This window comes from Gossypium hirsutum, chromosome A07 (assembly GCF_007990345.1).
Source record: "Gossypium hirsutum isolate 1008001.06 chromosome A07, Gossypium_hirsutum_v2.1, whole genome shotgun sequence".
NCBI lineage: Eukaryota > Viridiplantae > Streptophyta > Magnoliopsida > Malvales > Malvaceae > Gossypium > Gossypium hirsutum.
The window spans coordinates 16,699,541-16,716,919 of record NC_053430.1 but is presented as its reverse complement, the minus strand read 5'-3'; the positions used below and the strand labels follow the sequence as shown (position 1 = coordinate 16,716,919).

At 34.1% G+C, this 17,379-nt stretch overlaps 2 protein-coding genes across 2 annotated transcripts; both read right to left on the bottom strand.

Moving 5' to 3' along the window:
• Window positions 1-9,251: 9,251 nt before the first annotated feature.
• On the bottom strand, window positions 9,252-9,841 carry LOC107937019 (uncharacterized). The gene has a single exon (XM_016869830.2). The coding sequence runs from the start codon at window positions 9,694-9,696 to the stop codon at window positions 9,376-9,378; it is 321 nt and encodes a 106-aa protein (XP_016725319.1). The 5' UTR covers window positions 9,697-9,841; the 3' UTR covers window positions 9,252-9,375.
• Window positions 9,842-10,223: 382 nt separating this feature from the next.
• On the bottom strand, window positions 10,224-11,045 carry LOC107937018 (probable histone H2B.1). The gene has a single exon (XM_016869829.2). The coding sequence runs from the start codon at window positions 10,819-10,821 to the stop codon at window positions 10,366-10,368; it is 456 nt and encodes a 151-aa protein (XP_016725318.1). The 5' UTR covers window positions 10,822-11,045; the 3' UTR covers window positions 10,224-10,365.
• Between the last annotated feature and the right edge of the window lie 6,334 nt (window positions 11,046-17,379).

Sequence of the window (17,379 nt, the reverse complement as noted above, 5' to 3'; positions counted from 1 at the left end):
TAAGCTCTCATGAGCATCCCGATATTTGGCCCTCTCGAGTTTCTCGTTATATGGTTCTTGCGAGCTTCTTGTTAATAGCTCTTCGGAGCATCCCGATCGTTCGTGATCTTGCATGTGTTATGGGTACACTGCAGTTCTTATGAGCATTTCGTTATATGGCTCTCCGGAGCTTTCCGATATTGACTCGCTTGAACTTCCTGATATATGGCTATCTAGAGCTTTCCTATTAATGGCTCTTCGGAGCTACTCGTTATTGGCTCACATAAGCTTCCTAATTATGGCTCTTATGAGCTTCCCGTTATACAGCCCGGATAAGCTTCCCATTACATGGCTCACATGAGCTTCCCGTTATATGGCTCGAGAGAGAGCGTCCCATTTATATGCTCGTATAAGCATTCTTAAATATAAATTGATAGATTACAGTTTTGTGCACTTCAAGTGTACTTCCTGTGTATCTATCGATATTTCAAGTAAATTCAATAGGCAAAGTTCTTATATGAGATAATCTGAACTTGAGATGAATTATTATGGAAATGTATATGTTATATAAATATTTGATGTGGAAAGCATATATATATGAAAATTTTTACATGATGAGCTCATCTTTGTTTCTTGATATTCATATAAAGTACATGACTAACGTGTTTCTTGAGGTTATATGTGTTTAGGTATATTGTTTGAGTATGCTTTGAATATTTGCCTTAATTATAATTGAATGGTAAGTTAATTACCCGTTATACAAACTTACTAAGCATTATATGCTTACTCTGGTTTATTTTCTTTGTTTTATAGTATTTGAAAGCCCGTAAAGGTTGAAAGTTGGTCAAAGCATCATTACACTATCCCTCGACTCATTTCGATATAAATAGTAAACTCATTTTGGTTATAATGGCATGTATAGTTTAATTAGCCAATGTTGGCACATAAATGTTTGGTTGTAACTAGCCATTTGAAATGGCTTGTGATGGATATATTTTGATATGTATATATTTCTGTGTCTCTATCTAGTTAATGCGAATGGTAAAATGATTGAAGTTAAGGTGAGCATGGATTTTGCATATGAATATTTGATCAAATAAGTAAGTTTGGATACAAGAATAAAAATAAAAATATTACATGATTAAAATATGATCCTAGCTTGAATTGAATATATTGATTTGAAGTGTTGATATGTAAATTGGTTGAGTTAGAGTGATGACAGAATTTGGGTGAGAAATGAGGCTTGAAAATGGCTTATTTCGTCAATGCGGATAGAGACATAGGCGTGTGTCTCAGCTGTATGTGATACACGGCCTAGCATACGGGCGTGTGTTTTGGCTATGTATCCCTTGCATCTTTAAAATTTCAAAACAGAATGTTTAGAATTGATCACATAGCCTAGCATACAGACGTGTGGCTTGGCCATGTAACCCTTGCACCCACGCACGGCCTAATACATGGGCTTGTGACTTGGCCGTGTGACCCAAGTTAGAGAGTTACACGGGTACGAACAAGGGCTAGAACACGGTCGTGTGCCCCATTTTGAATGCCCATACAGCTTGAGACATGGGGGTGTCTCTTGGCCGTATGAGCCACACTGCTTGACCACACAGACGTGTGTCTCTTGCACTTTGGAAAATTTTTAAAATTTCGCGAAAAATTCTCTGAGTACCCGATTTAGTCCCGATTTGTTTCTAATGTATGTTTTGGGCCTCGAAATCTCATATAAGGGACTTTATGAATAATAGCTGGCATGAATGTTAAATATTATAAAATGTCTATATTTGATTTGTTTGTTCCGATAATGCTCTGTCACTCTGTTTCGTCGACAGATACGGGTTAGGGTGTTACACGGAACATGCTTTGGAGGTTGGGTTCCATCTGCCCTTGCACCCTTTCTTCTATAGCCTCTTGAATGACTACCACCTCGCTCCTGGCTAACTTTCTGGCTTCTCCGGGTGGCTAGTTGTAGCCTATTTTCTCAACAGTTGCCAGGATGGTAAGATGTCAATGCTCATCGTTTTTCAACACCTATACCATTTGAAGCGCAGCAACATGGGAGAATCTGTGAGGTTTAATTATTTTTCTCATTGCAGGAAGGTACGAATAATCATTCGAAATTATTGCAAGAACCTGCACCTAAAACGGGGGAAGTATATTCTAGTCCGCAGTATTCTTGGTGAGGACTTCGAGTTCCCCACCAAATTGAATAAATATTGGTAACTTGACCAAAACCTAGATCTATAAACTTCAAACAGAGAAACTACAGAATAGAATTAGTGAAAGAATTTCATTTTATGAATTTAGACTTCAATCTTATTTTTGTACATTTTGAGAACAGTATTTATAGACTTAGCAAACTTAGCTAACAAACTGAGCTAACAAACTTGCTAACAGACTTAACCACTCATAATAATTTGACTAACAAATTAGCTAACACTAATATCCTTAACATTCATCCATCTTCTCCAAAGGTAAGACCCGAAGAAACTTCCGAAACTGATTAAACAACACCCCGAGAATGGCTTGGTAAGAACATCCACAATCTGATCACACGTAGGAACCTCACCAACCACAATTGAGCCCTCAGCAACCTTTTCACGAACAAAAAAGAGATTGAGCTCAACGTGTTTGAATTTTGAATGTAACAACAGATTAGCCGCAACGGCAACTGCACTAGAGCTATCGCACCAAATATGTGGTGTTTCATCAGACATAACTTGGAGCTCTGTCAGTAAGGACAACACCCAAGTAACATCACTAGTGGCAGCAGCAAGACTCCGATATTCAGCTTCAGCCGTAGAACGAGAAACCACTTGTTTTTTTGGAGCACCAAGACACAGGAGTGTGACCAAAATATATGCAATATCCGGAGGTGGAGCGTCAATCATCAAAATCCAACCCCCAGTTGGCATCAGCATACCCAACTAAAGATAAACGATCGCATGGACAAAAAACAACTTCAAAATCAAGGGTACCGTATAAGTAACGTAAAATCCTTTTTAAAACAACCATATGAACATTCGTAGGACTATGCATGAACTGACAAATCCTGTTTACCGCATGCGCAATGTCGGGACAAGTAAGGACAACGTACTGTAATACTCCCGCAAGACTCCTATACTCAGATGGATCCAGTAGACGATCGCCATCATCTTTGGACATAACAATTAATCCAACCATTAGAGTGTAAACACATTTTGCATTGGTCATCGAGACCCGGCCAAGAAGATCCCGTATATATTTTTGCTGACACAGGTGAAGATAGCTAGAGGACGAGCGTGTAACTTCAATTCCCAGAACATAATGGAGATTACCCATATCCTTAAAGGAGAACTAATCATTTAACAACTTGACAAACCAATCTATGGAAGAAGACAAGCTCCCAGTGATAATAAAATCATCGACATACACAAGCACATAGAGTGTGGAATCATCCTGAACCCTAATAAACAAAGACGCATCAGATCTCGAACCAACGAAGCCAACCGAGATAAGAAACTGCTTCAACTTCTCAAACCAGACGCAATGAACCTGACGAAAACCATACAATGCTTTCTTGAGACGACACACTAGAGGTTTACCATCAGAACCATACTGAACATACCCCGTAAGTTGATGCATCAACACCTCAGTGTCCAGATCACCATTTAAAAACACATTATTCACATTGAACTAATGAATGAGCCATCTTCTGGAGATAGCAATTGACAGAATAACCTGAATAGTAGCAGGTTTCACCACCGGAATGAATGTTTCCTTGAAGTTACACCCAGGAACCTGAGAATACCCTTTGGCGACGAGCCGAGCCTTACGTCGATTAATAATGCCATTAGGATTTTTCTTGACCTTAAAAAGCCATTTACACTCGATAACCTTCCGATTCGGCGGTAGTGAAACAAGCTCCCATGTAGCATTGCAAATAAGTGCATCATATTCAGCCTGAGCTATAGCACGCCACTTAGATGTAGAGAGCGCTTCCTCAATCGTAGACAACTTCACAACTTCAACAGCCATGACTTTTGGTTTAAAAATACCCGTATTTGATCAAGTAATCATGGAATGAGCATTCAAAATAGGCACAGGTGGGGGCTCTGGTCTGAGAAGAACAGAAGGAACATCAACAGTGGTTGTAGACGAAGACTGATCACCACTACCAATGGATACCGGACTAGAGACCAAAGGTGCTTGTTCAAACGGAACCTCAACCGATGGAACAGTAGAGACATTAGGTGAAGAACTATAGCCAGTGTCAAACACGGTAGATCGAGGCGTGACCTTCTGAACCAATGGGACAAACATAGGAACAGACAAAGGACTAGACTGCTGCAGAAAAGACGATGGAAACAAAAAATGATGTTCATCAAACTCCACATAACGAGAGATAACAATTTTACCATCGGGTAGGAGACACTGATATCCTTTGTGCAGAGGATTGTAGCCCAAAAATACACAGGGTTGTGACTGAAAATCTAACTTATGCCACTGAAATGGACGCAAGTACAGAAAGCATCAACACCCAAACACCCGTAAGTGATCATATGTAGGATCTCGTCCATAGAGAGCTTTATATGGAGTTTTCCATTTAAAATCGGAGTAGGAAGACGATTTATTAGATGAACTGCACAACAAAATGCAAAGGCCCAAAACTCCATAGGGAGACCTGCTTGGGCCAAAAGGGTGAGACCCATATCAACAATATACTAATGCTTGCGTTCAGCCATTCCATTTTGTTCTGAAGTATGTGGACAGGTCAACCGATGAACTATTCTTTGAGATGCCAGAATAAAAGTAAACGCTCTATACTCACCATATCAATCACTCTGAAACAGTTTGATAATCCGACCAAACTGAGTTTTGACCAAATGTTGAAACTGACGAAAATAATCCACAGCCTGAGATTTCTGAAGAACCAGATAAATCTAACAAAACCGAGTACACATATCACACGTAGTACCAATTATTAGTACAAACAACTGATGCAGGGCCCTAAATATCAGAAACAACCAATGCAAAAGGATCAGTATATTCCGTAGTTGAATCAGAAATTGCAATTTTTGAAATTTGCCTTTTTTACAAGCAATGCAAACACTATCAAGTGACATATTATTTAAATGGATATTACACTTAGCTTAACAACAGACGTAGAAGGATGGCCCAGGCGATTATGCCACAACAAAAAAATATTACTGTCACTAGGCAGACTCTGGAGTCCAACGTGAGCAACAAAAGGAGCTGTAGTACTAGAATCAAAAGCACCCGGTAAAGAAAAAACGTACAAACCATCACGGATATAACCCTTCAGTAGGACTTCCTGGGTCACGCTGTCCTTAATAACACAATATGTGGAGTGAAATTCAAAAAACACATCATTTTCAGTGGCAAATTGAGATACAGACAATAAATTTTTCTATACTGCCAGAACACATAAAACATTAGATAACCGAAGCACTTTAGAATGCGAAGATAACACCCCCTGACCAATAGAAAATATTACAGTAGGCGTTCCATCAGCCATTAAGAGAGAAGAACATACCTGAATACGGGTTAGTGTCATATAAAGCTGAACGATCTCGACAAACATGATTACTAGCACCAGAGTCAGGATACCATGAAGAGGTGCCAACTGGCATAGGAATATACGAGTCTTTGACATCACCATTAGAGCCAACTTGCACAGTATTAACATAAAACCCAGAGGAATCAGAATAATCAGATGCGTAAACGTTACCGACTCGAGGAAGTCCAATATAAGGATCAGACCCTGAGTAAACACGCGCACGAGGTTTAATACGCCAAGGAACCGCAACACCACTCGGGTGACCATCATTCGGCCCTACATTAATAAAAGGACCAAATTGAACATTATTAGTAACAGGCTCAATAGGAACAAAATGGAGCAGTCAGCCTAGTAAGACCATAGCCAGGCCCAAAATCATGTGGCCCAAGCACAGGAGGCCTAGGCGCATAACCCAGAGGTGGCCCACGTGCTGCCAAATTAGCCTGCTTATTAACACGCCGATTACCATCATAAAATTCTCTCTGACCCACGATATACCGTTGACCAGTTTCGAGATAATTTTGACAAGGGTTTGATGTAAACCTAGGTCGTCTGTTCTGTTGAGAGAACCAGTTGTCTCCCCCAAAATCATCACGCACACCAGAGAACCCCGCCATCAGAGCTACTGGAAGCGTTTTCAGAGCCACAACAGGCAAAGAATTATCCCGGTGGTACCGATAGTAGCACATTTGTGCGATATGACCAAAACGTGAACAAATCTGACATTGTAGTCATGGTCGAAAACTTCTTCCTCAACCACCACGAGATAGAGGTCGACCACCACGAGCAGCACCCTCCATTACCGGCGATGAAACAGTCTCTACCATATTGGGAGCAAAAAGCACCTCTTGGACCCCTAATGTCTAACGAGATTCACACTTAATGAGGGTATCGACTACTCGTTAAAAGGAAAACAGAGTAGAGGAGAGAGATGCGGATGATACAACATCATCAAACTCAGCCGGTAATCCTGCAAACGTGATTTCGATCTTTTCTGCCTCTAATATGTGAGAACAAGAGTCTTCCAGGAGAGCGCAGAGACCTTTGATTTTTGCAACATAACCTTGGATAGAGAGGCTTCCTTTCTTGAGAGAATGTAACTCATGACGGATCCGGGATTGTTTAGAACCTGTATTGGCCGCAAACAAACTTGTCACCGTCAGCCACACGTCAGAAGCCAATCGCACATCCGTGAAAGAGGAAAAATACGACGAGCTGATCGTGGAAAGAAGCCACGAGGTAAGAAGGTGATCTTGTTGATTGAATACTGTGGCAGAAGGATTCGCAATAAAAACACCGTTCAATGCTTGCACAAATCTCTACGGAGCAGTAAAAGAGCCATCCAAAAAACCTTCCAAATCATATCCAGTAACAATGTGCTGAACCTATTGCTGCCATTGAAGAAACGTTCCCTCTTCGAGTTTGATCACATCATGCTGAGGAAACAATATCACGACATGATCACCATGAAACGCCGAACCAGAAAACTCACCTGAATCGGGATTAGCGGGTTGAGTGATAGCCATCCCCAAGGATCAGTAAGCGACTGATACCATGAAGAAATATTAGTAACTTGACCAAAACCTAGATCTATAAACTTCAAACAGAGAAACTGCAGAATAGAATTGGTGAAGGAATTTCATTTTATGAATTTAGACTTCAATCTTGTTTCTGTACATTTTGAGAACAGTATTTATAGACTTAGCAGACTTAGCTAACAAACGGTGCTAACAAACTTGCTAACAATCTTAGCCACTCATAACTAACAAATTAACTAACACTAATATCCTTAACACAAATGGTCTTTGCCTAGCTAGGACATGCACGCATTTCAAAGAAGCTTCTCCACGAATGAATCTGTCATGCAGTTGCAGTTTCAGAGGCTTCGCATTGGTCACGTTCTAGCCTTGGAGACTATTCTCACTGTCAGGAACGTTTTCAAGTTCTGTCTAGAGGAATTTAGCTCTAATTGGTAGAGCACAAACGATAATGAGGCAGCCGCTCAATCAGTTGGTAGGCTGCTTGCGGGGGCTACTTGGCCTCATGACTCATGTGATCTGTTAGGCCAGATATTGTTGGGACGTAAGGAGGAGCCTGCGAGCTTCTTCTACCATTATTGCGGGATGAAGCTCCTTCCTCTTGCTCTTCCTAAATTCATACAATGGAATGGAGGTAGGGGAAGTGCTAACTTGTTAACTGCTCCTACTAGTCATAGGGTTGTTGCTGGTGCAAGAAGCAATCAACGCTATGAAGATAATTCAAGTGAGATTAAAGCATCTCGCATGAGCTCAACAAGTGAGAATGTCTACATAGCCAAGATAACTCAAGTAATCTAGACTTGTGACCAACAGGTATGCAGCTCGATGAGGATGTCTGCCAAGATTAGAAAGGACCGCATGCTATGTAGACACGCGTCCAGCAAGCCAGGGGGCGTGCAGAGAATGTCAACACCAGAGGTAGGGAATATCAGTACCGGAGGCCCTAAGGCCGAGACAAAATAGTGGGCCCAGTTATGAGCTGTAATAGTAACGGTAGGAGCATGTATAAATACCTCTAACATTCCCCTCAATGGGACACGAGAAAAGTATTACTCAACAATATATAAATATATACAAAATTTTAAATCGATATGATAAAGATATCATATCAATTTAAAATTTTACATGCATGAAAAATACAAATATATTAATAAATTCAACGGTTGGATCGCATGAAAAAGTTACGTAATGGTGTAAAACTACCTAAGTTGTAGTTTTATACCGATGTAAGTGAATCCTTCCTCATATGTATATTATGACTCTAATTGAGATGATGTTATGAATCAATCAAACACAATCTCATTAAATAATAATTAAAATGTTATTATTTTAGAAAATAAATTATATTATTTTAATATTTTTTTATTTTTATAAGAAAATACAAACACTTGAAACTAAATCACCATATTTTTTAGCATATTTACTTGACAATTTCTTTCCTTGTCGGATACATCGATTTGCTTTTAAAAAGTCTTGTAATTAAACAAACAAATCTTATTAATGGTGTTAGAGAAAAATATAACTTGTTCAAGTAATATAAATTGATTGGTAAATTATCAAGTTCAAGCAGCATCCAGCTTTATTAAAGAAAAAAACATAAAGACCATGGGTAACAACAATGTTTTGGCGGAAGATGCGAGATACTGCAGAGATATATATAACCTTTATAGTATGAGTAGGCAATTAGTGTGGAATCTAAATATTGATAAATTCGAGTTTGGAAATTAAATATTTAATTTTAAATTTGAACTCAATTTGATATATAGTTAAGTTATTTGAATTTAGAGTCGATTAATTTTATATGTCTTAAGTTCAAACTTTAACTTGATAATTAAATTTAAGATAATAATATATATATAAGGCAATAACTTAATTCAATAATATAAAATGGAAATGAAAAAGTCGTTTTAAGTAAAATATTATTAAATTTGAATTCGGTTTGATGGATAACTCATATTGCTCATACTCAATTCGATAATTATCCAATCTAAGAGTTCAAATTTTATAATTTAGGAGGTCTGGTATCTCGTTTACTCCCCGATTTGTGATTCTAATCCGATGGGCACGCACATATAGATAATAGAAAAACTTCACTGATAATGAAGGTGATGTTGAAATAAGTTGAGGGTAAGCTTTGACAAAGATGCAGTAGATGAAAGCAAACATCAGCCAGCGAACAGAAAACATGGACTGATCTTTTATTAACTATATGAATTTGGATATTTCTTCAGGAATCATGATTTAAAAAGAAAGAAGACTGTAAAACAATCATCAAATACATACATACAGAGACATAAATTAACCAGTTTCAGTCCCCCATAAGCCCAGAGATCGAACAACACAAGCAGAAGCAGCAACAACAAGAGCAGCAAAGATGGTGGGCACAAAGAAATCGATCTTAGACCTCTTCACCGTATGAGCAGGCAAACACAGTTTCTCCCTGGGGAAGTCCAAAGGAATCCTAACAAATCCTTCACTGTTGCAGGAGCGCGAGAAGGATGATGATGGGGATACTGCAGATACGAAGGCCATCTCTGGTACGAACGATGCTATGCTTACCATTAAAGTCAACACAACCGTCCAGGTTAGAGCACGGAGTAATTGAGGCCACCGGCTCATCACTTTTTCCAACACAAATGTTATTATGAATGTAAGAGATGTTAAAACTCCCCTTTTTTTTGGTCAATGATGGAGGAATTCTTTTTGCTGTTGCAGTTTCTAAGACGAAATTAAGGGAGGCATCATAGCAATGTATCAACAAATTTGTTGTCACCCAATGTCAATACGGCGTCGTAAGACTTTGGTTTGCCCTGAAGGGGGGAGGGCGCTGACTGACTGACTGACTGACTCAGACTTTGGGATCACCGTTTTAGACACGATGCCAAACTCCCCATAACAAAAATAAATAAATGCAACTTGAACAATAAAGCAGTGAGAAATTGCCGAGAAATTAGGAGTGGTGCCACTGAAGTCTGGTTTTTAATCATAACCGAGCACTGACTGGCATATTCGTGGTTTAAAACCAAATACAAGGCAGCCCACTTTTAAGCAACTGTAATAATCATTAATTCTTTTGCATACTCATTTAATTATATTTATGGTGCTGTGGTTATTTATCAACATCCTTGATAAAGACAGTCGTAATATAGGCAAACATTAGCAATTTTATATATCCAAAAAGAAAAAGGGTCTTCCTTTTCAAATCCATAAGTGACACAAGTACTTACAGTCATCAAAACTACGCTGACAAAATGGAGGGGAAAACACTAACCCTAAATTCCATCAAATTCAAGAACTAGTAAATTTGGTCACGGCTTTGGTGCCTTCAGAAACGGCGTGTTTGGCAAGTTCTCCAGGAAGAACAAGTCTAACAGCCGTCTGGATTTCCCTGGAAGTGATGGTGGGCTTCTTGTTATACCTTGCCAGTCTTGAAGATTCTTGAGCCAGCTTCTCGAAGATGTCGTTGATGAAACTGTTCATGATTCCCATAGCTTTGCTTGAGATACCGATATCTGGATGGACTTGCTTCAGGACCTTGAAGATGTAGATCTTGTAGGTCTCAACACTCTTCTTGGCTTTCTTCTTCTTCTTATCTCCGGCCCCTGGACCTTCCTTGGGAAGCTTCTTGCCGGCCTTTGGCTTCTTCTCCGCTGGGGCTTTCTCGCCGACGGTGGACTTTTTCTCCTCCGTTGGCTTCTCGGCAGGCTTCTTCTCAGCGGGCTTCTTCTCGGCTTTCGGCGCCATTGAGATTTCTCTTCTTTCTTGCGTTTCAAAAAGCAAATCGGAAGTTCGATGAGCGAATGGCCTTAGGAGTTAATTGGTAGTGGAAATAGGGGTTTGATATTTATAGTATGAAAACGAGGAGTTTGATTGGACAATTCATAGACACGCAGATTGCTGGTGTGGAGTTTTAAAAACGATTGGATTAGGAATTCCAATCCACGGACCCAAAAGAACCGTAAGGAGTTTTTACGAGAACATAGAGACGTGTCGAAATTTTATTGGAAATAATTACGGGGTATGGATTGATGAGCTAGGATTGAGCAGGGATAGATTTATTTTCAGAATTTTTTGGTTGCACCGCCCAAAGCAACTGAAAATTATTATTCCCTCCATTTATTTATTTATTTATTTTAGCCAAGAAGAAGAGTGAATATTGTAGGGTTTTTTATTAAAATAATAAGAAATGAATTTACCAAAAGGGTTACAGAAAAATAATTGCAAAACCATGTTTGAATCGGATCAATCAATCAAATCGATTAGATCAATAATTAATTAAACTATCAACTCAAAAAAATTTTAAGTCGATTAATTCAAGAATTAATTGAACTTAATTTTATTAATTTTATTAATTTTAATCAAATTGATTAAACCAATAAATTAATAATTTAATTGGTTTGACTATCAATTCAAATTTAAAAGCATAAATTAAAGAGTAAAAAACGATGTCAACAACATTTTAGATGACACCATCTATAAAAATAATATTTTAATAAAAATAAATAAATAATCATATTTAATTTAAAAGGGAGCTCCCCAAACGTCGCGGAACCCCTTTAAAATCACCCTTTCACTTTTTTTTAAAATTTTAAATTTTTTGTGTTTTATAATTTAATTTAATTTCATAAAAATATTGAGTTGTTTTATTTTTATAATTTTAAATCTTTAATAATTAGAATAATGGCCGAGTTGATCATGGGTAAACGTTGAGGGTAAAATATATTGAATATTTTAAAAATAAAATTAACTTAATAGAATATATAAAATAGTATGAGCTAAATTTATTATTATACTAATTAAAAGAAGACTATATCAGAATTCTTTTTGTGACTAAATACATTTTAATGGTGAAGTGACTAGAACTAAAATTTCACTTAATGAGAGTGACAAAATTAACAAAAAAAATTGGTGACTAAAATAAAAACTCATTAAAAAACTTGAGTAACTATTTAAATAGTTTACCCTTATGCTTTTATGTTAACTTTACCAAAAATGTATTAAGTTGGTCATTATTCTAAATATTCAAAATTTTATAATTATAAAATATTATAAAATTATGAAAATAATATGACTAAGTCATTTTTTTCACCATTAAAATGTATTTGGTCACCAAATAAAATGTTGATGTGGCACTCTTTTGATTCGTATAATAACAAATTTAACCTTTAATATTTTATATATTTTATCATGTTAATTCCATTTCTAAAATATTCAATACATTTCGCCCTCAGCACTACACATTATCAACTAGGTCATTATTCTAAATATTCAAAAAAATATAACTTTAAAAATATTTTAAAAATTAAAACTATAAAAATAAAACAACTCAGCTGTTTTTTTTTTTGAAATAAAATTAAATTATGAAACCTATAAAATATAATATTATAAAAAATTAAAAGGTGATTGTAACTATCATTTATTTATTATTTTATTGAAATACTATTTTTATAGGTGTTCTCATTTAATATATTGGCGACACCACTTTTTACTGTTGAGAACGACTCATTTTCATAATTATTTTTTACAACCTATTTTTGTAATTATTAATTTTTCGTATTATTTTAATAAAAAAGCTAATATTATATTTCAAAATGAAATAATATCTAATTATTATTTTACTATTTTTTCATATATTTATTTAAACTAATTTTTAATGTTACATGATATAATTTTACGCGTTTAATTTTTAATTAGCTTTTAAATAATGCATTTTTAATTATTATCACTTATCATTGATAATTTTTCTTAATTTTTAAATAATATAAAATTTTGAAACTATATAATAAAGTAAATTATAATGTTAATTTGAAAATAATAAAAAAATAGGCAAAATAAATGTATCAATTTTAATAATAGTTCAAGATAAATAGTATATATATTTAAACTAAATCAATAAACACATTTATTAATAATAATTAAAAGATAATTAGTTCTAATTTTAGATTACAATATCATAATTTTAGAAAAAATTAAAGAAAAAACAATATCATAATTTTAGATTACATCATCATCAATGAAATTTTGTGGTGTTATTGTTGTTTAAATATGACTCAATATTGCCTCTTTGAAGAACCATTATTTTAATTATTCATTCTTTTTTATACAATTTTAACTTATGAATGATAAAACTCTCTATTTTTTACCAATAATTTTTCTTAGAAGCTACTTGATTAAATATGCTTATCTACTCAATGTTATTTATAAAGCTAACTTATATTTTAATTGGTATATAACTTTTAGTATTAATTAAGTGATAATTAAGATGTTTAGAATTTTATTCAAGTAATTACTCTACTCTTCATCAATAAAATTAGCATAAATTTTAAAAAATAGCACAACTTTTCTTACCACAAAATCATTTAACCAATACTTATAAATTAAATTGTAATTATAATTATCTTGGTTTTTCTATATATTTGATTTCACAAAGGAGGAATCATACGGGATTCTATCAGATAATTTGATTTCAAATTAATTATTTCGAAATTAATATTATTTTAATAATTCGATATTAAATTTAATTTAATACATATCTTGATGTATTTTATTAATTTAATATTAAAGTGATTATCTTAATATTAAATTTAATTTAATATTAAAATGATTAACTTAATATTAAATTAAATATTTATCTTAATAAATATTATATTAATTTAATATTAAAGTTGAACTCTCTAAACTTTCTAAACTCTCTAAACTCTCTTTATATAAAAAGAGTCTTGGGTCATTATTTTTCACGCACTTGAATTCAAGAAAAAGTTGCAGAGAGAAAATTCTCTAAAGAAATTATTTTAAAAAATTCCTAGAGATATTTTTTCTTATTTACAACTTGACCCAAAAGCTTAATGAAATTACTCAATTACTCCACTGGTAATTTTGTAGAAAATTTTCTGATTCAAAGTGAGCCCGTACTCAACAAACATGAGTTTGAAGATAGCGAAGAAAACTACTTGGTTGAAGCATTCATCCTATACAAATCAAAAGGTATGATTTTGGTTAAATGTTTATTACTTTAGATAACACAACGAAGTTCTTGTTTTAGAGAATTTTTAAAACTCTTATTTTCCCTAAAACATATTTTCCGTTGTATTTTTCAAACCCGATTTTTCAACATGATTCACATAGAATTCGCAATTCAATTCCATTTGTGATACCAAAACATAAACTCTCCTTTTTGAACATCAAACTTGTAACATTTCCTTGTCATTTCTCTTTTGCATTAATCATTTGGCCTAATGAACTCTATCTAGTAAATAAACTCGGATACACAATTAATTTCACCGCACCAAAGAGCATCGAATGCTAAACAAATAGCATCTAAGTGCTAAGCAAAGAGCACCGAAGTGCTAAACCCATACAAGCATGCAAACAACTCTTTTGACATGCCAATCGTATCTTAATCGTTTACTAAGTTCATGAGGGCATTAATATTGTATTTGTAACATTTAAATCATTGTAATGTCATCATATATGTATCATCCCATCATAAAACATTTTGTATCCACTCAACACATATAGCATATATTACCATTTCTTTACAATTTAGTTCATGTTTCACCTTTTTGCACCAAATCGTAACCAGTTTAAATTTTTAATTACACACAAACAAATTCATAATTCAAACATATTTACATTGCTATTACATATAATTACACCATATGAATTTACTTTGCTGAAGCTGCAATAACAAGATGTCGGGTACTAATCTACAATTCTTCATTTTCCTTGATTAACCTTCGGGGAATTCAAATCTCGATATATAATAATAGTTCCTTTTAATTATCAATTATCAATAATTCATAACATTCTATTTTATGCATATGATAGTTCAATTTCATTTTTTGAATGTTCCCTAAAGTTTTGTACTTTATTCAATTTAGTCCCTAAAATCAAAATTGCTATAACTTTCAAATTTGAATTTCGATTCTGAAACCAATCTCAATTTCATCATTATACAGCCCTCTAATATCCATAATTATAGAATTTTAACATCAATTCCAAAATATTTACACTTTAGTCTTTATGTTAAAAAACTAGCAATTGAACTTTACAAACTAATTATTTTTCATTTCTAAGCTTAAAATCTAACAAATTAATATAAATTTCATCAAGCATTCATCAATGGCAACTTTTAAAACTTTAAAAATTTTACAAATAGTACTTGGGCTAGCTAAATCAAGCTCCCAAGACCTCAAAAATATAAAAATTACACGAAAAGGACTAATTTAAGCTTACCATCCAAGGGCCAAATGTTTTGAAGCATAAACCATATTTTATTCATTTTAGTTCGTGAGGAAGATAAAGGAAAATTGAAAAGATGCTTTTTGTTTTATTTTATTTTATCTATTATACATATAATAATTTAATTATAGTTTTAACATTGTTTTAACTAAAACCATACCAAACCGTCCAATATTGTCTAATTAATTACTATTTTATTCCTTTAGCAATTGAAAATCTACAGTGATTAACTTTTATCATTTTTATAATTTAATCTTTATACTTTGATTAGCTACCCAATTAATAAAATTAAATGACAAAACTTAATTTAAACTTTGTACTAACCTTGTAAATATTAAATAATTATACTTACGGACTTACTCATCGAAAATGGGGTTCTAAAACCATCATTTTTTACACTACTGAAAAATGGGCTATTATAACATGTGTATCCAAGTCTGTTTACTCGGGTTCACAGGCGAAATGGTTTAGATGAAATTGAGAATTTGAAATGGTATAAAATGAACTCGTGAAAGTCATTGAATGAATTGATAATGAAAAATTGATTGAAGTGATGCCTTTGACATGTATGTAATTGTATTATTTCTTGATTGAATGAGTTTATGAGACAAGTTACATAAAAGTGACATGAATTGGCATCTTAAGTGATTGTAGGATTAAATCATATTGATTGTAAGTTTATGTTCACCTTGTTGGTGTTTTAATTTCCATGTTTAGCTAAAGTTATGCTAAGCTAAGGTAGCTTATAATGATTAGGTAAAAAAGTTAGGTAAGTATTGTATTATACTTATTAATTTACTAAGCATCCTACATGCATACCTTTTTTGTTTCATTTCCCCTGTAGATCATCATCTTATGGAACTCGTCAAGTTGGATCGTCTTGAAGCTTACACTATCACTGAATTGATAGTTATGCGATCATTTTGAATCTAGAGTTGTGGCATGTAGATAAGTGTCTTGGTGTGTGCCTTAGTATATAAAAGTGTTTACTACTTGACCATTATGACATAACCATTTTATATAATGTGTTGCCTTTGTGATTTTATACATATATATGGTGTTGGATATATATATTGTGCTAGAATAAGTGATGATATATAATAAAAACATATGTTTGGTATGTGGAATGATGTAGATTTGGGTAGAAAAGGGTAGCTTGGATAATGAATGATTGAGTTGGATGTATATTTGTAATTAATACCTAGAAATATTTTTGAAATGTGTGACTTATACTTAGTTTCTGAAGTTCATGTTGAAGACCTATAAGTCATTGATGAGTATAATGTGCATAACTATATGTTTTTGAAGTGGAATGACATGTTTCAATGGGGTACGACATAGGTAAAAATTGGTATTTGAATGCATGTAATGTTATGAATTGGTTTTAAATAGATTGAGATCATGTTTGAGTTGGATTTAGTTGGAATTGGTTGGGTGACTTTTTGACATGAAATGGTATGATTTTTTCTTTGTTTTAATGGTATAAGATGTTAAGAATCAATCACGGCAGCTTTGCATATCTTGGATTGAAACCAAATGGTATTTTTGGCCAAAACAGGGTCATGTCTCGACGATCAACATCCCTCGTCGCAATGTTGGCCGACAGTAAGTGATGTCGAAATGTTGAAATGCATGAAGACACAACGTGACTTAATGAGTTGGTGACGTCACGATGTAGAAATAATGAAGTCGCGACGCCGGTCTTAAATTTTTAAAATTTTACAATTTGGTTCTAATTCATCTACAGTCTAACAAAAGAGCTTTCATAAACTTGTGTGAAACTTAAAAATGATTGTAATATATATTTAGAATGTGAATGATACTTGTTTGCATATGTGATTGGTCAGATGGTGTCGAATTGTCTGAAGTTACTCTAGTAAAGATTGTAGCATCTTGTAGCCCAAATTCGACGATCGGGTCAGACGAGGGTGTTACAATATTAGCTATTAACATTCATCAAATAAACATTAAAACCCAAATTAAATCACCTTCATTGGATTGTGTTTGATAAATTAAACACGAGATTAAAAAAATTTCATAATTAACACTAAATTCATTCTA